This window comes from Eulemur rufifrons, chromosome 14 (genome assembly GCF_041146395.1).
Source record: "Eulemur rufifrons isolate Redbay chromosome 14, OSU_ERuf_1, whole genome shotgun sequence".
In the NCBI taxonomy this organism is placed as follows: Eukaryota; Metazoa; Chordata; class Mammalia; order Primates; family Lemuridae; genus Eulemur; species Eulemur rufifrons.
This window is the reverse complement of record NC_090996.1, coordinates 25,522,855-25,547,539: the sequence shown is the minus strand read 5'-3', so window position 1 is coordinate 25,547,539 and position 24,685 is coordinate 25,522,855. Positions and strand designations below refer to the sequence as shown.

At 51.2% G+C, this 24,685-nt stretch overlaps 1 protein-coding gene across 1 annotated transcript in view; it reads left to right on the top strand.

Annotated features, from left to right (window-relative positions):
* Nucleotides 1-24,685, top strand: part of ABCC1 (ATP binding cassette subfamily C member 1 (ABCC1 blood group)) — a 117,101-nt gene that overhangs the window by 28,626 nt on the left and 63,790 nt on the right. The window contains exons 2-5 of the mRNA XM_069486886.1: nucleotides 9,972-10,148; nucleotides 11,971-12,096; nucleotides 14,816-14,953; nucleotides 16,082-16,207. Coding sequence (XP_069342987.1) covers nucleotides 9,972-10,148; nucleotides 11,971-12,096; nucleotides 14,816-14,953; nucleotides 16,082-16,207 — 567 coding nt within the window. The remainder of the gene's footprint in view (nucleotides 1-9,971; nucleotides 10,149-11,970; nucleotides 12,097-14,815; nucleotides 14,954-16,081; nucleotides 16,208-24,685) is intronic.

Sequence of the window (24,685 nt, the reverse complement as noted above, 5' to 3'; positions counted from 1 at the left end):
ACAGGCGTGAGCCACCGCGCCCGGCCTAGAGACGTTTTTGATTGTCACAACTGGAGGAGGGGGAGAGTGCTGCTGGCATCAAGGGGGTAGAGGCCAGGGGTGCCGCTCAGCATCCTGCAGTGCACAGGCTGGCACACAGCACAGAATTATTCAGCCTTGAATCGCAGTGGTGGTGAGGTTGAGAAGCTCTGCTCGAGGGCACGTATCTGTGCGTGGGAGAGACGGGATCCCAGACCCTGAGCCTTGTGTTCTCAACCACGACGCTGCGCTGCTCACATTCAGTGGGTGGGACGGGAGAGTTGTGGGCTGTTCCCATGTCTGAATGAGAACCTCGCTGCTCTGTTCTGCAGAGATGAATTTGGAATCTGCAAGGCCTGAGGCCACTGAGTTGATCTCCCGCCCTGGAGAACTTGCCTTCCAGCCACCTCTGGCAGATCGGGTGCCCGTCCAGCCACCATGGACCCTTGCAAAGCCCTTAGAGGTCCATGCACCTGGTTAAGGGGTGTTGGGGCCCAGGAGTCGGGAGCTCAGTGTGAGACTCTCTGTGGGTTCAAATCCCAGCTCTGTCTCTTCCTGGGTTAGGAGCCTGAGCAAGTTACATAAACTCTCTGGACCTCAGAGTCCTTGCGAGAAAAGCGGGGGAGTTTGGATAACCCTGACTTTGTAGCGCTGTTGCAAGGCCTAAATGGACGAGTGTTTGGAAAACGCCAAGCGCCGTGCCTGGCGTGGCAGCTGTGGCTGTTGTGATTGGCACTCAGTAAATATGTGCGTTCTCTGTGCTTCCAACTCAGCGTTTAAAAATGTCTACCCTTAAATTCCTGCTGCTATTTATTTATTTAAAGTGTGCACTAGTTGTATTATTATTTTAGAGGCAATACATGCAGAGGAAAAAACGGAAACAGTGCAAAAGATAATAAAACAAAAACTAATAGTCGCCTTCCTCTCCTTGGTTTCAGGCCTACCCCTTGGAGATTAGCTTTTGTTTTTTTCCTTGAATCCTTCTAAGAACATTTTCCTGTGTAGACATGTATGAGTGTGTGTGTATATCTCCTTTTCTGCTAATTTTAAATGGGAACAGTGGTATATGCATCTGATAAAAAAAAAAAAAATGCAAACTTACAACTTTCTGTGTCCATAGAGACATCTATATTTGGATTCAAATTCCTGGCTGCGCATACTGCTTGCAGGTTATGTGACTGGGCCTCAGTTTCTGCATTTGTAAAATGGGTTCTCTTATCGTACCTGAGTCCCAGAGTTGAACATGAGGATTCAGTGTGATGTAAAACACTTAGAACAGTGTCTGGTACATGCTGCTGATACCCTTCGTACGCCTTCACTCGTATTCTTTCGGTAGCTAGAACAAGGTGGCACGTGTCTCTTCTTTCAGGTCTTTGCTCAAATGTCATCTTGGCCCAGAGGCCTTTTCTATCCACCTGGTACAGAACCAGTACGTGCCCGCCTGCTGCTGTTTCCGCCCGCCCAATCCCCCAGTTCTTCAGGGCATTTGCTCCCATTGGACGTACATGGAGTTGCTTATTTTTTGTTGGCAGCGTCTGCCTCTTCTGATAGAATGAAACGGCACGAGCGTGGGGACTTTGTTTTACCTCTAGCTGATATTGGCACATAGTGGTCCCTGGAGGACAATTGTCTGCCGTGTGGTAGAAACCCGACTGGTGCGAGTTGTTGCGGTGATTGAATTGGAAGGTGGATGTTCAGGCCCCGGGAACTCAGAGTACATAGCGGGTTGTCATCACCCCCCTCAGAGGTCCTCTCACCCCAGGCAGGGGGACACTGAGCAGCTGTTCAAATTCGTAATCATTTCCCTGCCTATTTGTCCCCCGAGTCCTCTCCGTCGCCTTCCCCCCTGTCCCAGCACTGGATGGCAGGGCCCTGGGCGGGACTGCGTCCCTTTTCCCCGTGGACCTCGGCAGAGCGTCCCTCCGGAAGCTGTGCCATCCAGGCAGGAGCAGTGGGTGCGGGAGAAGGTCGAGGAGCTGCTGGCACGTGGGTGCTTCCATGACGAGCACGGCTGAGCTGGAGAGCAGGTCACCATCGGGGTCGGTCTTGGCTGAGGCCACATCTCGGGCCTGCCCAGGACTGCGGTGGCTCCTGAATCTGACCCGGTTGAGAGGCAGCGATGGTGGCCCCCGGGAGGCCCATGGAGTGGAGATGGGGTGGACCAGACGTGGGAGGCAGGCTGATGGCCACCCAGGGACACCCGTGACCTCGTGCCTGGAATCTGTGGGTGTGTTCTGGGACGTGGCAAAGGGAGTGACGGTTGCAGATGGAATCAAGGTTGCTAATCAGCTGACCTTGAGATGGGAGATTATCCGGACTATCCAGGTGGGCCAGTGTCCTCGTGTCCTTATGCGTGGACGAGGAGGCAGAAGAGGGGAGCAGAGTGACGGGAGAGCGAGAGCTGGGTCTGACGCTGCTGGCTTTGGAGGTGGAGGAGGGGCCGTGAGCCCAGGAATGTGGGCGGCCTCCCCAAGCGGCAGAAGGCAGGGAAGTGGATTCTTCCTTGGAGAGAAGGGACGCAGCCCTGGCCACACCTGGATTTTAGTGCAGTGAGACCCGTTTCAGATTTCTGACCTCCGCAACTGCATGTTGTGTTCTTTAAGCCACTGCGTTCATGGCGCTTTGTAACAGCAGCCAGGGGAAACTAATGCAGGTTGTTGGTTCTGACCTTGCTGGTGTTTGGAGGACTCAGGTCTTCCTCTTGGCCCAACCCAGACTTCCCGTGGGTAACGCAAGGGCTCTGGTCAGATTCCTACACTGCCCGTTGCCAGGGACCAGCCCGGGGGCAGAGGGCCCTGGGCTCGGTGGTCAGGCTGCTTGGTTTGAGCCCCAGCCTCTCCACGTTACAGCTTCTCCGTGCCTCAGTTTCCTCATTGACCAAGCGGAGATCAAAATAGAACTTCCCTTGTAGGTGGTCATGAAGACTAAATGAGTTAATTCACAGAGTGCATGAAAACAGTGCCTGGCACATAGTTAGTGCCCAGCTAATGCTAGGCAGTATCATGATTACCAATAACCGTGTAAGATTATCCTACTAAGAGGGTAATGATATAAACTTCACTTACTTTTATTATTAATACTAATGTAAGAAGATTACTAGAAATAGTCCTTTGTTGAACATTAATATACATCTGCCACTGTGCTGGACCCTGTGTGTATATAATTTTATTTAATCTTTAGAAAACAGCTGTAGGAAATATTTTTAGCCTTAGTCATAGATGAGGCTCAGAGATGTTAAGTAACTTGTCTGAGTTGACACAGCTAAGAAATAAAGAGGAGAAGGGGACCCGTAAGAAATGAGACAAGGGGCCAGATACCCTTTTTTGGGAGGTGGAGTGAGGAGGAAGGAGAATAGGAAAAGGAAAAAAAGAACAGAAAGGAGAACAGAAGGACAGAAGTTGGTTCCAAAAGGGGTTTTAAATAATAGTGATAATCAGCATTTACAATGGGCTTTTATGGTCCCCTGGTGGGGAGGTGGAAGTAGCCCCATTTTGCTAGTAGGCTGTTTGAGCCTCAGATCAGTGACTTACTCAGGGGTAAGGAGTATGTTACTTACTAGCCACGGTATGTCTGGGCCCTAAATTCACGCCTGTCAGATTTTGAATCACATTGTATAAAAGTTTACTCAGTAGATCAGAACTTGGATTACTAAGATGTTTATATTGTGAAGGCAAATTCATTTCAAACTGGTGTAAATGATAAATTTATTAGAGAAGTCCAGTGGCAGGGCAGGCTGCAGGTGAAGCTTGATCCAGCAGCCCAAATGACACCAAGCACTGGTTTTTTTTTTTTCCCCCCATCTCTGCCTTTTATGATGTCAGCTTCATTCTCATGCTTGCTATCGTGGTGCCGCCCCTTCCTCTCCCCTCTCAACCTTGGGGCTTGCTTTATAAATGGCTGGGGCACCTGTAAATTTCACATCCTCACCCCATCTCATTGGTGAAAAGAAAGCATATGTCCTTACTGTGACAGGATCAGCTCGGATCATGTGCCCATTCTTGAGCTAATTTTCCAGGATATGGGTAAAGGACTCACCCCTGGAACTTTGTCCAGAGCATATGGCTGAGAGTAGGGGCGTCGGGTGCTCTTGCCAGAGAGGGGACAATGCGAACGGGAGTTGAGGTGGGGACGGTGAATACCAACTTCAACATGGGCTTTGGAAAGATGTCTTATCTCCTGGTGCCTCAGTTTCCTCATCTGTGAAATGAGGATAAGAGCAGGGCTGCTTCTTAGGAGGACCGAGCGGGGTCGTGTCGGTGGAAGAATTAGATCGACGCCTGGCACGCCAGGGCTCGGAACGTGTTCTTCGGAACAGGTTATTCAGCCTGGAGATGACGCTACACGGCAGAAATTTTATGAACTTGCAAAGGTCATGGGCCCAGCAGACTTGGACTTGTTCCCCAGATCCTCGAGTGTCAGGGCTGAGGGGAAGGACATAAAAAGGTGACCTAGTTGCTGAGGGATCCCAGAAAGAGAAGACTCAGGCGGGAGGAGTCGGGCTGGGGATGCACTTTCTACGTTAAGACCTGGGCCAGCAGAGTCGGAGGGCTCTGCAGGTGGGCTGGATTTCTCAGGCTCCCTGGATAGAGAGGGAGCCCCAGGGAGGGAGGACCAGGGTGCAGCTGCGGTCCCTTGAATTGGGAGTAGTGAGTGACCCAGACATTCCAGTGACTCGTCCCTTCCTTGGGCCGTTGTATGATGCCCGGCATTCCCCACGCGCCCGCCCCCCAGACACCCCCCGTAGTGAGAGTCACACTTCTCGCCTCCTGGGTTGCCGAGGTCAAGGTTGATGTCCCGGGAGGGACACCCCGGAGGCCCCCCAACACTCCTCATGACTGATGCTGTTGGCTGCGGCAGGGTGTGACTCAGGCGGGGGTGGCCGTGTTGGCTGCTCTCTACCTCGGTGAAAGTTCACGCTCAGAATCAGATTTCCCCTTTCTGTGCCCTCCCTTCCTTCCTCTCCCTCCCTGCTGCCTTTTTGGTCTTGCAGGCCATCTGGTTTTGAGCAGGAAGCTAGCGTGTGCTCTTCACTTTGCCTTCTGAAGAGGAAACGCCTGCCTTTTGCTAAGCGATTTCCCAACCTGTCTTTCCCCGTGTCCTTAAATGCTCCCCGGTGTCCTCTGGAGCTTACTTCCTCCCTGGAACCTTCTTGGTCTTTTATGCTTCTTGACTCTGGGCAGTGCAGTGGTAGTGGTGGTGTTTATTATTATTAGTGTCACATATTGACAGCCACCATGCATTGTCTCTAGACAGAACCAGCCCTGTGCAAAAGCACCTGTCACACATTGTCCCATTTATCCTCACTAGAACTCTCCCAAGTGAGGTCGTTTACTGACAGTTTTTACTGGTCAGGAGACTGAGGCTTGGAGAAATTAAGAAACCTGCCCAGGTTCATGTGGGGACAGGGCCTGAATTTGAATCTACATCTATCTGATCATAAAGCCAGGGGTCTAGCCAGTCTCTACCTGGATGGATTGTTATTTTAAGAAAACAAAGCAACCCGCCTCCCAAAAAAAACAAAGTAGGAAATAATGCTGGGGAGTGAAGGCATGGTTTTGGACCATTCGTGTACTTAATAATATCTGGGTACCTCCTGGGTGAGGAAGATCAGAGACAAAGGCAAATACAACATGGTCCTGGGACTGAGATCCTTGCAGGGTCCTTGAAGTACAGAGGTGGTGATGGACAAGTAAGAAAATCATTGTAAAGGTAGGGGCTGTCGGTTTCAGCAGTGAGGAGGAAGTCTTTTTAAAGGAGGTATCTGAGTTGGGTTTTGAAGGATGAGTAGGAGTTTGTTAGTGCAGAAACCCATTAGGATCTAGCAAGAAGTAACTGAAGGAACTGTTCGTCTGAGCAGCAGCTGGGAAATGCCTTGAAGGCAGGGACCATAGCTTTCCTGAATCTCCAGTGCCTGGAACTGTGTCTCACTCGTGCTTGGTACGTATTCCTTTGAGTAAATGCCTGAGTTGGCACACTGGGGAACGGCAGGAGAAATTGTAGGAGAAGCAGATGGGGCTTGAATGTGGAAGGCCTCTTGGGCCACAACAAGGATCGATTCTTAAAGGTGATTGGAGGTTGTTACCCGGCAGAAAGAGGGTTATCTGTCCCATTTGTTGATGCAGCTGTCTAAGTCTATGAATTTTCCCGAGCAGGAAAACCTGATTGCTTTTAAACACATATGAAGGCCAGGCGCAGTGGCTCACATCTGTAATCCTAGCACGCTGGGAGGCCAAGGGGGAAGGATTGCGTGAGCTCGGGAGTTCGAGACCAGCCTGAGCATGAGCGAGACCATCTCTCCAAAACATAGAAAAATTAGCCAGGTGTGGTGGTGAATCCCTGTAGTCCCAGCTACTTCGGATGCTGAGGCAAGAGGATCCCTTGAGCCCAGGAGTTCGAGGTGGCAGTGAGCTGTGATGACGCCACCGCACTCTAGCCTAGGTGACCCAAAGAGACCCCGTCTCAAAAACAACAACAACAAAACACCAATGGAAAGATCCTCAGTTTCACTCATCATAAAGAAAACAGGAGGTTAAACTGCAGGGAGGTATTTTCCGAGGCCAGAAGCTTAGAATGCCCCGGCAATTGTCCTCATACCTTATTAGGTGGAGTATAAATGGACGTTACCTGTTTGGAGGGCAGTGTCTGTCTAAATGTTATTGTGTGCAACCTTTGACCTAGCAGGTTCGCTTTTAAAAAGTTATCCTACAAATTTGCTGGCTTGTGTGTGAAATGAGGCTCCCACCAGGCTGTTTGTTCAGTGCTGCGTTGTTTGTAAGAGCAGCCCAAATGCCAAGTCCCCGGGAGACTGATTAAAGTCACGTTCATCCGTACAATGGAATACAAAGCAGCCGAAACTAAGAATGAGGAAGCTGTTCATGTATACCGTGGGATGATCTTTAAGATTTATTATTAAGAGAAAAAAGCAAGGTACAGAACATTATGTGATGTATGTTTCCTTCCATTTGATAACCGAAAAAATATATTTATTTTTGTCGTGTATGCATACAATTTTTTTATGGAAGAATGCACAAGAAACTGAAGATGGTTGCCTCGAGAGAGAGGGACTGGGCGGGAGGGTTTAGGGAATGGATGGGCAGAAGACTCATTCCTTCTGTCCTTTTGTTTAAAAGAAAAATATCGAGAATAAAGCAGATCCATGCTACTGTTAAAGGTCAACTTCCAATATTAGTTAAGTAAAAAAAGCAAGGTACAGAACACTTTGTATTATGGTGCCTTTGGGGGAAACACAGCAGACAGGCTGTATTTGGAATCTATCTGGAGGAACAGACAAGATGTTTCGCACACAAATGTATTACCTATTAAAAATAAATACAGAGAGAATGACACGATGGATGCATGGGTGGGTGGGTGGATGCATGGACAGGTGGATGTTTGGATGAATTGGTGGGTGGGTGGGTTCATGGTTGGGTAGATAGATACATCCGTGGGTGGGCGTATGGACGTGTGGATGGATAGATAACCCTTTGGCTGTCGTGGCGATGACCGAGTAGGACCAGGAGAGGCTGGAGGCAGGGAAGGGTGAGGAAGCTATTGCAATAGTCCAGGCAAGGAATAACTGGGACTCGGATCAGGTCACTTAAGTGCTTCACATATGAACCGTGTTTCTTGCCCATGTGACTGCATCTATGAAGCCCCGGCGTTGTTTTCTTTCTAGAAGGTCACATTCCTTTGAAATGAACTTTTTCTGGCAACTGCTCAGAAACTGTTCTGTATATAATTACCACCAACAGTTTAATCCTTTTTCCCAGCCATCGCCTTAAGAATTACAAGCGATGTGAAACCACTTAAAATAATCGGTCTTGGAGATGTCACTCCTCCATGATCAAATTCTTATTTACAAGGCTGTCGTCCAAATGCCCGAGTCGACCAAGGCACGAACTTGGTCCTTTTTAGGGTTCCTTTGTGTCTTGACGTTTCCTAGCTAAATCTCCTTGTGTGTGTTGGCCTTGTAAAGATAACTTGCTAGTGATTCCTTGTTTTGGTTCTGGAAGATAAAACGTTTGTATCATAGAACAGTTCTACCTGTGAAGAACCAGCATAGACCCTTGCTTTACATACCCTTTTTTGTTTGTTTTTCGAAGTCAAACTCCTTTATTTAAAAAAAAAATTATTTTTAACCATCATAACTATTTTTAGGTATGTAGTTCAGTAATGGTAAGTATATTCACATTGTTGTGAATAACTAGGTCTCTTTATTGCCTGGAACATGTATCTCTCGATCAGATTGTCAGGTGTTTTCTTTAAGTGAAACGATCTCATTTCTCTCACTTTCGCTTTTTTAATGTTTTTTGACATGGCTTTAAAACTTGGGTGGAGCTGTGGGATTGCGGGTTCCTCAGAATTCCGTGGTGGTCTCGCTTAGGTGGTTGTGGGAGGACGCATGGTGCGGGGGGAGGGGAGGGTGGGGGGGCAGAGGGGGCTGCAGCCGAGAAGAGCACATGGACCTGCTCCAAAGACTGGCCACGCCCAGCTCCCCGCCCATGGCCGTGAAGCAGGAAGATGGGCCCAGTGCTGCCAGATTTTCTAACTTTTAAAGAGAAAACCAGAAATCTAAGTTTTTTTTATATGAAATGACCTGATTTTAAATGTTGGCAGCTGATGTAAAAAAAAAAAATTTTCTTTTAAATAAAAAGCATGCCTTGGCCGGGTGTGGTGGCTCATGCCTGTAACCCCAGCACTTTGGGAGGCCAAGGCGGGAGGGATCACTTGAGGCCAGGAGTTTGACACCAGCCTGGGCAACATAGCAACACCCTGTTTCTACAAAAAAATAAAAAACTTAGCCAGGTGTGGTGGCATACAGCTGTAGTCTTAGCTACTCGGGTGGCTGAGGCAGGAGGATTGCTTGAGCCCAGGAGTTCAAGGCTGTAGTGAGCTATGCTTGCCCCATCGCACTCCAGCCTGGGCAACAGAGCAAGACCCTGTCTCAGAACAAACCAACCAACCAACCAAACAAAAAAGCATGCCTAAAATAATAGCAGCAATAACAGTAAACCCTCTGTGGGCCACGTGGGCCTAGTGAGGGCACCTGTTTCACACCTCTTATTTTCTCCAACCTAATCGTGGTAGGGATAGGAAATTGAGACCCCAAGAAAGGGCAGTAACTTTTCCCAAAGTTGTGTAACTCTTATGGTCCCTTGCCAGATCAGGACTCGAGTTAAATTTAAATTCTCTGTTACAAAACTCTTAACAGCTGGTTGAGGTTTATTCTTGGGCAGATATACCTGAGCTGTTTATGTATGAGTGTATCTGTTTACCTATTTGCCATGTCTTTTCAACAAGATCCAGGTTTTTTAAAAAAAATAAAATAAAAGTAACTGCAACAAATTTGTTGCTGAGGCTGGGTAGTTGAGTGGTAAAATTCAGCTCCAGATCCTACCAGCTGTGTGATACTGGACATATCACTCACCTTCTCTGTGCCTCAGTTTTCGTGTCTGAGAAAGGACATGATGAAGTGCTTATCTCAGAGAATTACGGGAGGTGGTTATACCTTTAAAGCACCTAGAATAATGCCTGGTGCACAGAACTGCAATGTGGGTGTTCCCTGGTGGTGGTGGTGGCGGTGGAGGAGGAGGAGGAGGAGGAGATTGGAAAGTCCTCAGTTCACCAGCTAGTAAGTAGGAGCCATCCCCATGACTAAAGGATTCTTCGGTTTACAAAAGGTTATCCTTCGGGTCTCCTTTAAATGCTGTCTCCATCTTTTGTGCAACTTGTCTGTTGGGTGAGATACAACATACCTGTATTCCTCTTGACTCATTTATTAGTCTTTCTCACAACTGATCCTTTGAGTTTGCGTGTTCATCCCGACAGGTCCTTGGGGTAGGGGTCTTGTCTGTTTTTTGAACCCCCACAACAGCAGCTGGTTTCGAACTCCTCACGAGCCCCTGTCCTTTTGACGTGCCCCGTTGACCTCCCGCCTGTGCTTGTGTTGGCAGGACTGGAACCTCACGTGGTACACCAGCAACCCCGACTTCACCAAGTGCTTTCAGAACACCGTGCTCGTGTGGGTGCCTTGCTGTCACCTCTGGGCTTGCTTCCCCTTCTACTTCCTCTATCTCTCCCGCCACGACCGGGGCTACATCCAGATGACACATCTCAACAAAGCCAAAACTGTGAGTCACTTGGGATTGCATCACGGGCTGCCAGGTGCACCTGGGTGGGGGACAGCAGTTGCTGAAAACTGACATTTGTCTTCTGCTTAATCGGCCCTAAGTTCCTTTTTCTAGAAAGCAAGAGAATAACGTGGGAGATAAAAGCTAGAGCTCTAGAGCCCAACGTGGGTTCAAATCTCGGCTTTGCCACCTAGCATTTGACCTTGGGCAAATTTTTTTAACCTCCCCGAGACTCAGTTTCCCCATTTATGCAATGGAAATGATGGAATCTTTCTCAGGGGATCATCAGGAGATTGTCGGGGTCCTTCTCCCTTGCTGAGACTATCTCCTTTTTATTGGTTGAGGTTTTTTTTTTTTCTTTTTTTTTCCTCTAAAAAAGTTTGTTTTGAAATAATTGCAAACTACAGGAAAACTGCAAGAAGGAAACCAAGAACTGCTTTCTGACCCTGTCGACCCGTTACTCATATTTCCCGAGTTTTAGCATTTTGCCACATTTTTCTCCTGCGCTTTTGCTCCCTCCATATACATATATTCCTGTTTATTTTTTCTGAGTCATTTGAGAGTGAGTAGCAACCACCACCCCCCTCTGCCCCTTAATTTTTCAGTGTGTCTTTCCCTCAAAACAGGGATATTCTGTTACGTGAGCACAGTACAGGTGTGACATCCAGGAAATCTCACATGGACCAGATATGTGTTTAAAAACTCACAGTCTGTATTCCAGTTTTGTCCGTCGTCCCAAAACTGCGCTTGCTAGCACCTTCCCCCTCTAGCTCGGGATCCAGTCCACGACCCCATATTGCACGGAGTCCTGTTGTCTCTCTAGTTTTCTTCATTCTGGAGGAACTTTTCACCTTTCTTTGTCTTCTGTGGCTCTGACATACGTGAAGAACGTGGACAGCTATTTTATAGTGTGTCCCTCGGGCCGGGTTTGAGCGATGTCTCCCGCCGAGTCATGGGTGAGGGTCACGCATGTCTGGTGGGAAAACTACAAAGGGGCCGTGTGGCCTTCGCAGGCTGTTCCTTCTAGAGTTGTATCTGCCCCTCACCGGCCGGGTTAGCGCTGATCATTTGATCCAAGTGCTGTCTGGCTTCTCCCTACACAGGTCCCGCCTTTTCCCCTTACAGCTGATCAGCGATCCGAGAGGGGATGTGAGGGCGTGGAAATGTCACGCCCCTCGTCCCACTTTCTTCCAGACTTAGCATCTGTCTCAGCCCTTTGTGAAGCCACTTTTTCAGCTCTTCACTCAGAGCAGGCTCCCCCCGCCACTCTCTTACCTGCTTTATTTTTCCCTGTGATGCTTACTCCTCTCTGACTCGATGTTACGCATTTTTCAGTTTGTTCCTCACTGGTTTCCCTCCACTTGGGATGTTAGGATGCGGATGGGGACTTACCTCTGTCTTGTTCTCTGTTGTCTCCCCGGCACCCTGGAAAGTGTGTGATGCACAGTAGGCCCTGGGTCAGCGCTGTTGGCTGAGTGTTGAATGAACGGTTACTGTGCGAGGGGCTCTCGGGCGGTGCGCTGGGGTCGTGGGTACGATGAGCTGCAGGCTGAGCTCTGGAGTTCTCGGGTGCCGGGGAGAACAGTGACCAGACAGAGTCTCGTTGGAGGGAGTGGGGCGTTCCAGACCAGTAGGGGACAGCCCAGCTGGTGGCTCACCCTAACGAGGACTTGTCCAAGTTCCAGAGGATGTGTGTTGCGTCCAAGGACCGTGGCTAATGGTTGTGGGGTTGGCTGGTTCCCCCAAGGCTGAGCTTTTCGCGAGGTGCTGGGGGAAGTTCCAGTAGTGTCTCTTGTAAGATGTGCACGTGCTTCTCTTCCAGGCCTTGGGATTTTTGCTGTGGATCGTCTGCTGGGCAGACCTCTTCTACTCTTTCTGGGAAAGAAGTCGGGGCATATTCCTGGCCCCAGTGTTTCTGGTCAGCCCAACCCTTTTGGGCATCACCATGGTAAGTAGAAGCTGGCTGTGAATCCTCAGCCATCTGCCAGTCACAGTGGAGACCAAACGTAGTAGGCAGCAGTTAAACGTATGAAAACCTCGCAGTAAAACATCAGAAAGCTGGCTTCTCTTGAAAAACTTGAAGATCTGGCAACACTGGACTCATGGTGTTTTATGGTAGCAGTTAGCTGGAGCTGGGATGCAGCTGCAACCTCTAGATGGCGCACGTATTGTCCAGTTTGCCACAGTCCCCACCGTGCCCTCTTGTCCTCCCTGCCCTTGAGGCTGAAGGGCTGATGTTACCTTTTGTTCTTGTACTGGCCATCCCAGTCATTTATACAAACTGCCTGGGTCCTAATGGCCTCTTGAGTTTTTAGGCTGTGGTGTAGGAGGTGGGATGCCAAGCTGAATAGGAAACTGCCCTGCCCCGTGGGGGTCCGAAACTTAGTGGATGATATAGACAGGGAAAGTACTTTGTTAATTACAGCTGACATGTATGGGGTACTTCCTGTGTGCCTGGCAGTGGCCTTGGTGTTTTATATGTCTTGAAATTCATCTAATTCTCAGAACAACCCTGTGAGATGGGTACTGTTTTGTCCCCATTTTACAGGTGAGGAAACAAGGCACAGAGAGGCTAAGTGCCCTGCTCACGGTCACACAGTTAATACGTGGCCAAGCGACGGGTCAAGCTTTTAGCCCCTGCATCACGCAGCTTCTGAGCTGTGATCACAGAGTTCTTGGCAAGCCCTTGAGCGTTGTGGGATGAGGAGGGAGCAGGGGGAACAGCTTGTCCAGGGAGGGGTTGGAGGGTCAGGAGTATGGGGGGGAGCTGTTCTGTGAAGCAAGAACACAGAGTGCAGGTTCCAGGACAGAAGGTGAATGTGACGGGGTCAGGAAAGGCAAGGAGCCAGGCAGGGAAGGACCATGACTTTCTTTTCTTTTCTTTTCAAGACAGTCTTGCTCTGTCACCCAGGGTGGAGTGCAGTGGCGTGATCATAGCTCACTGCAGCCTCCAACTCCTGGGCTCAAGTGATCCTCCTGCCTCAGCCTCCCGAGTAGCTGGGACTATAAGGACATGCCACTGTGCCTGGCTAATTTGTAAATTTTTTGCAGATACGAGGTCTCGCTGTGTGTTGCGTAGGCTGGTCTCAAACTTCTGAGGACTGTGACTCTCTATGGCACACATAAGGTGTTGGCTCTCCGCCAGACAGACACCTAATCCCTGTATTTATTAACTCATGTATGCAGTTTGCTGGAGATCCCCATGTTGTAAATAAACTCATGGAAGTACCCAGAGGTGGAGGAACTGGCCCCAGGCCGCACAGCCAGTAAAAGATAGAGCCACATTCCAGCCCAGGCCGCAGGGTGTGGCTCTGGCCTCTGCTGTGCGGTGTTCGTTTGTGACGACTCTTTGTTTAATACCTGGCTCTCCTGCTGGGTTTTGCTCCGCTGTGTGACCTCAGAGCCTGGCACCATGCCTGGTATGCAGTAAGCACTCCATAAATGCATCGAGGGAATGGGTCCATAGGGGCCTTGCTTCTGGAAGGGGAGACTCTCTTTTTTGACTGGAGGGGCTCGTGCTCACTTAGCCCTCCCTATTCTTGGTATTTTGATTGTTCGCTCTGGGGACGCCGGAGTGATGGGCTGAGGCTCAGTGGGCTTTTGGCCCCTTGGGGCCCTGGGCTGGGTGCCAAGAGGTGAGCTGGCCTCTGGGATCCTGATCCTCCCCCCTACCTGGGGCTCCGTGGTGGAATGGGGGACCAGCCCCGCTGTTGATGCGGCGGGAACGTTGTCCCTGTACCCCTGGGAACCCGAACGTGCCGGCACTAGAAGTACAAGGCAGGAGGCAGGCAGCAAATGTGTTTCATCCCTACCGTGTGCCGCGAGTTGCAGATAAAAGTGTACGTTCAAGCTGTGCAAACAGACATGAAACAAGTGATTCCCTAGAAAGGCGCAGAATGTGTCAGCATGTACAGAGTGCTACAGAGGGTGGAATTAGGGGAACTTGGTTTGTTCTGGGGGCAGGGAGGCTTTCTCTGAAAGAAGGATGATGGAGCTGAGGCCTGAAGGATGAGCCAGGTTGTTAGAAAGTTGAAAGGGCTGAGGGCAGAGGTTCTCCCAGTTGGGGAGGATAGCATGTGCAAAAGTCCTGGGGCCACAGGGAGAACCTGAGAGCTGGCCTCTGAACTGGAGTAGAGGCGGTTAAAGCAGAGAGCCAGGGAGGTGGGGCAGCGGGGAGGGCAGGTCCCTGTGGAACCTCGAGTGTCAGGGCAGGTGGGTTTTGTTTTTTCACACTGGGTCCTCTACATGTTTTTGTAACAAAGTTTTACTGGCACGCAGAGCTGAGTAGTTGCGGCCTTGACTCTGTAGCCCGTGAAGCCTGTAAATATTTATTACGTGGTCCTTTAAGAAAAAGTGTGCTGCTCTGTGTTCTCACCGAGCTTCTGCCCGCACCTCACCTTTTCCATCCTATCCCAGATCCACACGTGGTCTCGTTAGATTCCCACGACTTGCCAGGCCGATGCTGTCAGCATCTCCGTTTTGCAGATGGGGCTCCCGGCGAGGCAGGGGCAGAGCCGGGCTGGGAGCCAGGTCCCCCTCAGGCAGTTCCTGCACCCCGAGCTGGGGGCAGCCCTTCCCCCAGGCCCAGCGTCCTCCAGGTCCCTGGGACCGACGGGGCCTTGGGTCCTACGTTCTCTTAACTCCTGTCCTGTGGTTTTCTCTTCCAGCTGCTTGCTACCTTTTTAATTCAGCTCGAGAGAAGGAAGGGCGTCCAGTCCTCAGGGGTCATGCTCACCTTCTGGCTCGTAGCCCTACTGTGTGCGCTTGCCATCCTGAGATCCAAAATCATGACTGCCTTAAAAGAGGTAAGTGGTGGCCTTGCTCTACATCGTCCTCCAGCAGCCCTTGAAGGAGATGCTTGCTCCATCTGGTGTGCATAGAAGCCGTGCACCGGGTCAGCACCAGCCTTTGTTCTAGAACCTTCTTTCCCCAGGGCCCCCTTTGTCTGTGTAGGTCTGAGAGGCCTGAGTGGTACCTGCAAGGGCAGGAGCTGTGGGCACGTGCTGGCTGCCTGTAAGCCCCGTCAGCAGTAAACAGCAGGGCATTCGGCTCCAGATGCCTGCAGTCTGGGACCCAGCCATGTTTGTGGAGTGACTGCTTCTCTCGGGGACCCTAGACTTGTCCCCACGTTACCTTTGAGGCATCAGCGTCTGCGCTGGCTGGGGCAGTTGTTTACCTTGGCAGCCGTGCGTGGCTGTCAGGAGTTTTGAGGAGTGTGCACTTTTAAATCCACCCTGCTGCTCCCGCCACCTGGGAGCTAATTGGGGACTGGCAGGAGGCAAAGGAAACATTTATTGAGTACCCACAGCGTACGGCACAGACTGTCTTTATTGGCGATGGCACTGACACTGATTGAGTTTGTGTTTTTGAAGTGCCTCGCGGGGCACTAAGCGCGTTTCACGGGCAGTCTTACAGTGACTCCGGTGGGATATCTCGAACTCAGCACTCATCGACATTTTGAGCCCGAGACTTCTCGATTGCGGGGGTGGGGGTGTCCTGTGCTTTGTAGGACGTTTAGGAGCGTCTCTGGGCTCTCCCCACCGGGTGCCAGTAACACTCCCAAGTGTGACAAACAAATGTGCCCAGACACTGCCAGATGTTTCCTTGGAGGCAAAATCACCCCCAGTTAAGAACCACAAGTCTGTTTATAGGTGGGGAAACTGAGGTACAGAGAGGTAAAGAAAGGTGACACGGTCCCACAGCCAGTTGGAGCGAGCCGGGCCTGGGACGCAGCTCTGTTTCGCTCCCCAGCCGAGGCCGCCCCCTCCCAGGCAGTGGTGAGCCGCGTGACCACCCATGACGTGACTGCGGTTCTGTCCCGGGGAGCTGGGAGCGACGGGGAAGCCGGCGAGGGCCCTGCAGCCGAGGGGTGGGCCTGCTGCAGCCGCTTCCCAAAGGCGACCTCGTGTCCTCCCCCCCTCCCTCTCCTGCAGGATGCCCAGATCGACGTGTTTCGCGACGTCACTTTCTACGTCTACTTTTCCCTCGTGCTTGTTCAGCTCGTGTTGTCGTGTTTCTCAGACCGCTCGCCGCTCTTCTCCGAAACCATCAACGACCCCGTAAGTGTGACCCGGACGTGTGTGCGCGCGCGCGTGTGCGTCTGTGGGAGGGACATACCGCACGGTCACAGCTGACATTACTGGCCCCACCCGGGATCTTGCTGGGTCCTCACACGCCAGGCGTGTGGGTATCATCCTCCCCACTTTCCAGATGGAAGACTGAGCCCCTGACGTGACGTGGGGGCCTGAGGAGAGAATCTGCTGTGTCCTTGCAAGCTGCCACGTCTCGCAGGCCTGTAGGGTTTCTCGCTTGGCATGGAGGTTTTGGAAAATGTGAGCAGGTACTTAAAAATCAGGGAATTTCACATAAATTCCAGCTCAGTTTTCCAGAAAAATGAGAAGTTCTGACAGATCAGGGCCGTAATCCCACAGGGCAGCCGTTGGCCAGAGCTCTGAGAATTCAGAAAGCACAAAGGGCCAGCGCTGGAGGCTGGGCTGTGGGGGGCTGGGGCACCCCGCTCTCCTCCCCAGTCATCGTCCCTGTCCGTCTCATCTCCTCCCTGCTGCCCTTGTCACTCTTGGTCTTCCAGAGGGGCGGAAGACACCGTTTGCCTCTGTGCAGTCGGCTCCAGCAGGCTGCGAACTTGGGTGTGTGGGCTGGTGCGTTTCTGACACTTGTGCACGGGGCCGGGAAGGAGGGTGTCCATGGGCTGATACTCTGTCTAGCCAGCCTGCTGTTCCCTCTGGCTTCCTGTTCAGTCACCCAATGGGGTGCCATTTGCCTCTCTGCCATTTGGAGTCTAGACCCGGGGTTGGCCACCAACAGCCCACGGGCCAAGTCTGACCCACTGCCTGTTTTCGTGAATAAAGTTTTATTGGGACACGGCCACACCCACTCATTACAGAGTGTCTGTGGCTGCCCTGAGCCCAGCAGCAGAGCTGAGCGGTTGCTACAGAGACTATCACCCACAAAGCCTAAATATTTACTCTCTGGCTCTTCACAGAAAAAGTTTCCTATCCCTGGTCTAGAACATTCCTTTAGCTCTGATGACTTTTTACCTTGCTTTCTTGTCTCCCTTCCATTTTCAGGCATTCTTTCATCCTAGGAAAAGAAAGGGAATGGCCGTTTCTGAGATGCCTGCTGTGTACTGGCCCCGTGCTAAGCTCTTCCTATGCATACCTTATTTAACCCTCACACCAGCCCTGGTGAACTTGGTACTGTTGTCATTTTTCCCATTTTGCAGTTAAAGAAACTGAGTCTCGGAGAAAAGTGTCTTGCCCAACGTGAGTGGCGGAGCAGGAATTTGAATCCAGGATTGACTGCTGTGCAGAATCGTGTCACTTCTCTTGGTTATGACCTGCTCGAGGGAAGGGTCTTGGCTAAATAACAGCTTTCTGTTAGGCTGTGAGCTCCATAAGGCTGGGTCTAGCCCCGTAACCTCGGTGCCTGAGACAGAGCCTGGCCCACGCTGGGCCTCTAGTGGTGACTTGCTGTGTTGTGTAGGGAGGCGCCCGGTACATGTGGCACGTGTTTGTATGGAGGGAGGTCTGCTCTGGGCCTCCCAGGACACAGACTAGGCTCCCGCCCTGCCTTGACTCACTTCTAGCACGATCAGGAAGGAAGAGGAAAGGAACTAATGTATAAGGAGACCTGGTGAAGGCCGGGCATAGTGCCAGGAGCTTTATTTCCTTTATAAAAATTATGCATTTGTTTATTTTGGTGAAATACATATAATTCAAAATTTGCCATCTTAACCATTTTAAACATACAATTCAGCAGTGCTAAGCACTCTTTAGTCTCATTCAAACCCCTGCTGCTTAAAACGGGGACCAGAGCCAGCTGCATCGGCATCACCTGGGCGCGAGTTAGACATCAGGATCCCAGGCCCCGCCCCAGCCCAAGTCCTGCACTTTCACAGCATCCCCAGGTAACCCGTGTGCACAGAGAAGTTTGAGAAGCAGTGGTTTAAACTTCACAATAGCTTTGAGAAGGAGGGTTTTTTGGTTTGCTTTTTTGTTTTTTAAGGGATAAACGAATTATGGCTCAGAGAGGTTGAGCTGTTAGACCTTAACTTATACCTAAGTTTGATGGTAAAGGCAGCATGGTGTGATGGGAGAGGAGCCTCAATTTGGAGTTGGGCAAACCCTGGGGTTTAATCCCTCCTAGGTCCTTTTATCCCTTCAGCAGACATTTATTAAGCATCTGTTGTATACCGTGCTTGGTGCTGGGGACACTGCAGTGTGCAAAATAGATTTATTATGTATGCACATGGCGGGGGGGGGGGGCTCACAGAAAAGAAATGAAAACCCTAAGGAGGTGGTTAGGCCTGAGAGCTTCTATGCTGTTTTAACAAAGGGTGATAAACTTGTGGAGAAGTGACAAGATAAAGAAAAAGGGATTGGGGCTTCTAAAGATGGTAAATTGTGAGAGGGTAAATATATGGGGCGAAACCAGTGGAAGATTAGGGTTATTTTAGTAAGGTTTGTTTGTGCAGACCCGTGTCAGCGTTGCCAGGGATGATGGTGGTTCTCCTGGTATGTAAGAAGGGAAGGGGAAGATTGATGCTTTTAGGCAGGTAGGAGAAAGGCAAAGAGGTCTTTCTGTGTTTGCTCTTGCTTGATTGCCTTCAGCTCAGAACAGTCCTTATGTCAAAGTGGGGTATTTTGGGATGGCGTATTCTGACCTTCAGAATATGCTCCAGTTATCTGTTACTCCATAAGAAACCGCTGAATTTAGTTGCGTGAAACAACAATAGTATGTTTCACAGTCCTGGGTGTTGACTAGGCTCAGCTGGGCGGTTCACAGTCTCTCCTGTGGTCGCCGTCAGATGTGGCTGGGACTCAAGTCAACTCAAAGGTTTCCTCGGTCTCTCATCTGGTGGTTAATGCTGGCCACGGGCTGGAACCTCCCCTGGAGTCGACACCTTTATCTGGTCTCTCTGTGTGGCCTGGATGTCCGCACAGTGTGGTGGCTGGTCTCTAAGAGTGAGTGTTCCAAGAGAGTTGGGTGGAAGCTGTATCACCTTTTATGACGTGGCCCCAGAAGTCACATAGTGTCACTCCCGCCTTACTCTTTTGGTCGAGGCAGTCACAAAGGTCTGCCCAGGTGCAAAGGGAAGGGAGGCAGACCCCACTTCTAGATGGGTAAGTGGCCACATCTCACTGTGAGAAGAGCTTGTGGGGTGGCAGATAATGTTGTGGCTATCCTGGGAAAGTACAAGCTGCCACGTGCCCTCAGGAAGCTTGCGGATCAGCTGGGAGCCAGCCCTGAAGCAGTCGGCAGACACATAACCACACAGCTACAGTTGAGTTGAAAGTTAGGAATCAGGTCATGTGAGAATCAGCTACATTCGTGACTTTGGGCACATCGCTCTTCCTTTGGGGATCTCTGTGTCCCCTTCTTGAAAATGGGCTGTGGCTCAGTTTGATGTTGGCTGTACCTCCTCTCCCGCCCCAGATCTGAGGCCTGTGACCTGGGGAGGAGGACACTGTGACATGCTCTTTGCTCGTCTTCCTGTCACCCGAGTGCTGGAGTCACAGTGGAGCCTGGAAGCTGGGGAGAGTCCAGCTCTCCTGTCCTCAGAGCAGCAGTGGGTGATCAATCACCTGTCGCCGGCCCTTGGAGTGATGGGCCACAGCCCGGCTCCTCCGGGCCGCCTGTGCTGAGTCACTGTGTCAGCCGCCCTCCCCAGCTGGCCCTGCTCCCGCTGCGTGACTCAGATGTCTATTCCGGCCCTGCTTTCTTGGCAGGGCTCCTCCCATCTCTGCTCCGGCTCTGGGGGTGACTAGGCTTCTGGAAGCCTGGGCAGGGCTGACCGAGCCTCCCAGGGCTCCTGCCTGTCCCGGCCTCGGACCCTCTGATCTCACTGCCTCTGAGACTCCTGCTGGGCGGTGGCAGGGAGGAGGGTCATGTACATCGGGGGATGGAGGCTGCAGCAGATCATTTGGTAGATCCTCCCTGCTCACAGTGGGGTCCTTGGTCCAGCGGCAACAGCTTGGCGTCCCCAGGGGCTCAAGCCCCACTCCAGACCCACTGAGCCAAGATCGCCCTTTAAAAAGACCCTTGGTTGGAAACTCTGGGTTTAGGACATTCAGTAAATGCTACTCAGCTCATTTGAAGTAAGAGGTATTTTTAGTCCTGTCCATACGACATGGAATATTTTTCCTCCGACATTCTACTATGAACATTTTCAAGCTTGTAGAAAACCTGGAAGAATTACACAGCGAGCAGCCACGCTCCTAGTACCTGGAGCCATGGTTTAACATCTTGCCGAACTTGCTTTATCACACACCTGTCTGTCCAGCCAGCCGCTCAGCCGGCCAGCCAGCTAGTGTTTTTGGTAGCAGAAACTTACTTTGAAATACATGAATAGCCGTCACCCAAACACTTCCATGCAAGTCATTAGCTAGAGTTCAATATCTGCTTACAGTTCTGGGTTTTTCCTTAAAATTTACATGCAGGGAAATTTCCCATCTCGTTAGCATTTGATGAATTTTGATAAATGAATAACTTTTAAACCCCTGTCAAGATACGGAACATTACAAGGTCTCCAGAAAGCTCCCTCGTGCCCCTTCTTGGTCAGTCTCTGCGCCCACCCCCCGAGGCCTGATCTTGGCCTGCTGAGGCTTGAGCGTGGCAAACCCCATCTTCTCTCCCTTCGTCCTTCGTGCTGTCGGCCCTTGAGCAGTTCAGCGTCACACCAGCGGCTGAGCTGGGCTAGGAAGGTGCAGACCTTTCCACTGCCCTGGAGGAGAGGTGACGGCAGAGGGAGGGAGGTGCTGGCAGCTGTCGGGGCCCGAGGAGAGGTCCCTGTCAGCACTGGGGAGGGCGGAGGGGATGCCCAATCAGAGGCATGGCGGCCTCGGCCAGGGGATATGGTTGGAGGTGACAGGGTGGCCAGTGCTCCTGGTGCTTGTGGGTGTCTGGGGACCGCGTGGAAGTCTGCTCGGCTAGGTTGGAGGGGCCAGGAGGTGAGTGGAAGGAGATGGGAGAGCCAGGGAGCAGAGCATGAGACGTCAAGGGTAGATTTGTGTGTCACAAGAAGGACTCGGAATTTCAACCTGCCTGTGGTGGGAGCCGATGAAAGAGTTTCCAGCAGTGGGTGGCACCCTGAGGTTGGACGGGTTTTGGAGGATCCCTCAGGCTGCAAGGAAGAGGATGCATTGGTTGGCAGTTAGAAAGCCGTCGAAGGTGCCCAGGCAGGCAGAGAGGAAGGCCGAGCTGGGACGTTGACTTTGTGCACACTGGCGTGCTAACAGTAGGAAAAACCAGACAAGTGCATGGGAAAGGCAGAAGATTGATGATGTGTGCTACGGCACAGGAAGCCCAAGCAGGGAGGCAGTTTGCACAGCTGTTAAGCAGCCAAGCAAACAAATCGCCAATGTTTGCATCACAGGGCGAGTCGCTTCCTGTTGGACATTTAGTTTCTATCCAGTAATAAGGATAGCAGCTCGGTGCACTGTGTTACTTATTTCATCCTCCCAACAAGGCAGGATGATCAGTCTCCCCATTTCACCGATGAAGACACTGAGGGTCAGAGTGGTGAAGTGTCAGGAATCCTCCCACTGCGTTTTCACACCTGAGCATGCATCTCTCTTCCTCACCCGGAGAGCTTGGTAAAACACAGGTTGCTGGGCCCCACCCCCACAGGTTTTGATGCAGTAGGGCTGGGTGGGGCCCAAGCATTTGCATTTCCAACAAGTTCCCAGGTGCTGCTGGTGACGGGGCTGCATTTGAGAGCCACTGCTCAGATGGCTGCTGCCTGTGTCCCTTACTGCTGGGCATCCGGGCAATGCTGAGCAGGAGTCACTGGCAGAACCCTGATTAGAACTAAAAGCAGAGTCACAACCAGAGATGGGTGTGGAGACCCAGAGAATATCCGACAAACAGGCCAGGATGCTGAAAGACCCAGACAAGGTCCCTAAACTACCTTGTGCAAGGTAAGGAATGACCAGTGCTCAAAGAATCAGTGCCTGGGACTGTTGTACCAAATTGGCTTAAACCACAGGGTTTCTGGCCAAATCGCCTGGTGCCCAAAAGATGTCAATATAGATGCCAAAGAACCCATCTCACTCTGCTTGTGTAAATCCGACTTGCCTGCCCTCTGCCATCAGCTAGGACTTGGCTGCATTATTTTCATTGCTGAATGAATGAGGGACCAGTTAATAAACCTCCTTCATCGCACCTGGGACAGGAGTTGCTGCATTTTAGCCTCGGAGGCTGGGAACCCCCTGGCTGGCGGCTGTGTCTTTTGCACTGAATGAGCTACGCCAGGAAGTGTTTCTTCAGTGAAATGGAATGCCGCCTGGATTGTCATGCAGTGCCCTATTTTTCTTTTTTTCCGTTTTTACTGTCACTTTTGGCTGCTTCAGGAGTTCAGTTGTCTGTGTTATCACTAAATGCCTTCCGTGTCAGATAGAGACGTCCAGAAACCAGCTCCCAAACTGATGGATTTCCTCCTCTGCCCGTGGAGGGCGCTCTGTGTTGGCCTCTGTGTCTGTAACTTCATATAATCTGAAAAATCCATGTTTGGATCCAGAGGAGGGAGGAAGCCTGGGGAGAAGAATTGGACGAAGCTCTTGGAGCGTGCAGCTTAGAAACTGTGAAATGTTCCGTCGGTAACATGACCTTACTGCGTTTGCAGGGGGAGTTTTCGCCCAGTGGCTGGGGACTCGGTTTTACTAGCCAGGGTGAGGGTTCGTGCCCCCAGGGCTCGAGGGTCTTGTTGAGCTGGGCATAGGCTGCGTTTCGGCCCCTCCCCCGCGTCCCACCATCTCTGTCCTCTGCGTCAATGCCAAGGCTGAAGATGACTGGATTTGCAGGCAAATGATTGATATTTGAGGCCTGACTTCACGCCTTAATAATCACCGTGTCTTAGGGTATTGTGTAGGTTGCTGGAAGAGGGGTTCGCCAGCTCTTTCTGGAAAGGGCCAGCTGCTAAATGCTTTGGACTTTGCAGCCCGTGCAGTCTCTGTGGCAGTACCCAGCTCTGCTGTGTAGCTCAAAAGCAGCCACAGACTATATGTAAATGAGCGGACGTGACTGTGTTCCAATAAAACTTTATTTATAAACACTTGGCCTGTGCGCTGTACTTTGCCACTCCTGATGTATAAAGCATCTGGTACAGCGCTTGGCGTAATCATGAAGCCATTGGTCTTTTTTCCCTCCCTCAGCTTTGTCAACATGTCTTGACAAATAAAAGTTGCATATATTTAAGGTGTACAGCTTGATATTTTGATATACTAGAAGCCACTGTTGCTGTTTTTATTATCATTATTGCTGCTACTAATAATACCATTTCTTGAGCTTTTACACAGTGCCAGGCACTATCCTAAGTACTTAACATGTTTTATCTCATCTAATCTTCCCCACTGGGGAACTTGCCCAAGGTCCTGCAGCCAGGACACGGCAGAGCTGGGACTCCAGTTCCGCCTGCTAAGCACCGTGCTTCGCACTAAGCTGCCCCTCACCCGCCCCCTTCTCTCTGGCACCCTGGTTTTTCCCTTTGTCACAGCTCCCACTGTTTATTGTTATCTATGTGTTTGCATCGGGAAGCTGAACAGGGCAGGGGCCTCACTGGTCACTGTCACTGTCGTCCTCACAGCTCAGTCCCCAGCACTCAGCCCTCATCCTAGCGTATAAGCAGGTCCTCCCGAAATTTATTTGCCCAAGAAATAAATGAGTCACTGACAGCGGGCCCCACCCCCTCCTCCCCTCTCTGCCAGCGAGCACCTTGCTTAACCTTCACCGTGGGAGGACTCGGGCTGCACTCGCAGTGGATTTGTGATTCCCCGATGACCCACCCACTGACCGGGGTGGGCAGGAAGGTGTCCACCCTTCCGGAAGAAAAACCAGCCTGCCATGAAACATCCTGCTCCAGCCTCCAAAGCAAATACCGCCACCTCCACGAGTGATGTTGCCACCTTAGGTTGGAAAAATTCCAGTTGACACCTCAGTCCCACGGACCTCATGTCACCTGTTGCTCCTGGCAGTGTTGTGAAGTAGGCTGAGCTGTTGGAGCAACTACTCCCGTGTTTCAGATGTGAGAACCAAGGCTTTGAGGGGAAGAGGCTCACCCCAGATCGTTCAGCTGGAAAATAGCAGGGCTGGATTTAGACCGAAGTCCGTCTAGCTCCGCAGTCTGAACTTGCTCTGTGCTGGGTTGGTCTGGAACGTAGGTCCGCGGGCCAGCGGCACCTGATTCACCTTATGGCAGACACACTGATGTCAGGGCCCCAGCCCCAAGGTCCTGAGTTTGTTGGTGTGGGATGGGGCCCCAGAGACTTGCATTTAACAAACTGCCAAGTGATTCCGGCAGGCATGCAAGGCTTGGCATCCCCCTCACCCTGCAGGTCCTCAGAATGGCACCTAGTCCTTCTCGGCTCTGGCCTTGTGTTTAAATCACTGGACAAGCCTTTTATTTTGCTCTTTATGATGGAAACATAACGTAGACAGCATAGAATAACGAACTGCCTTGGGCTCTTGACCCTGCATTGCATAGCATTTCAGTACCTACCTTGGAAGGACATGGATTTTTT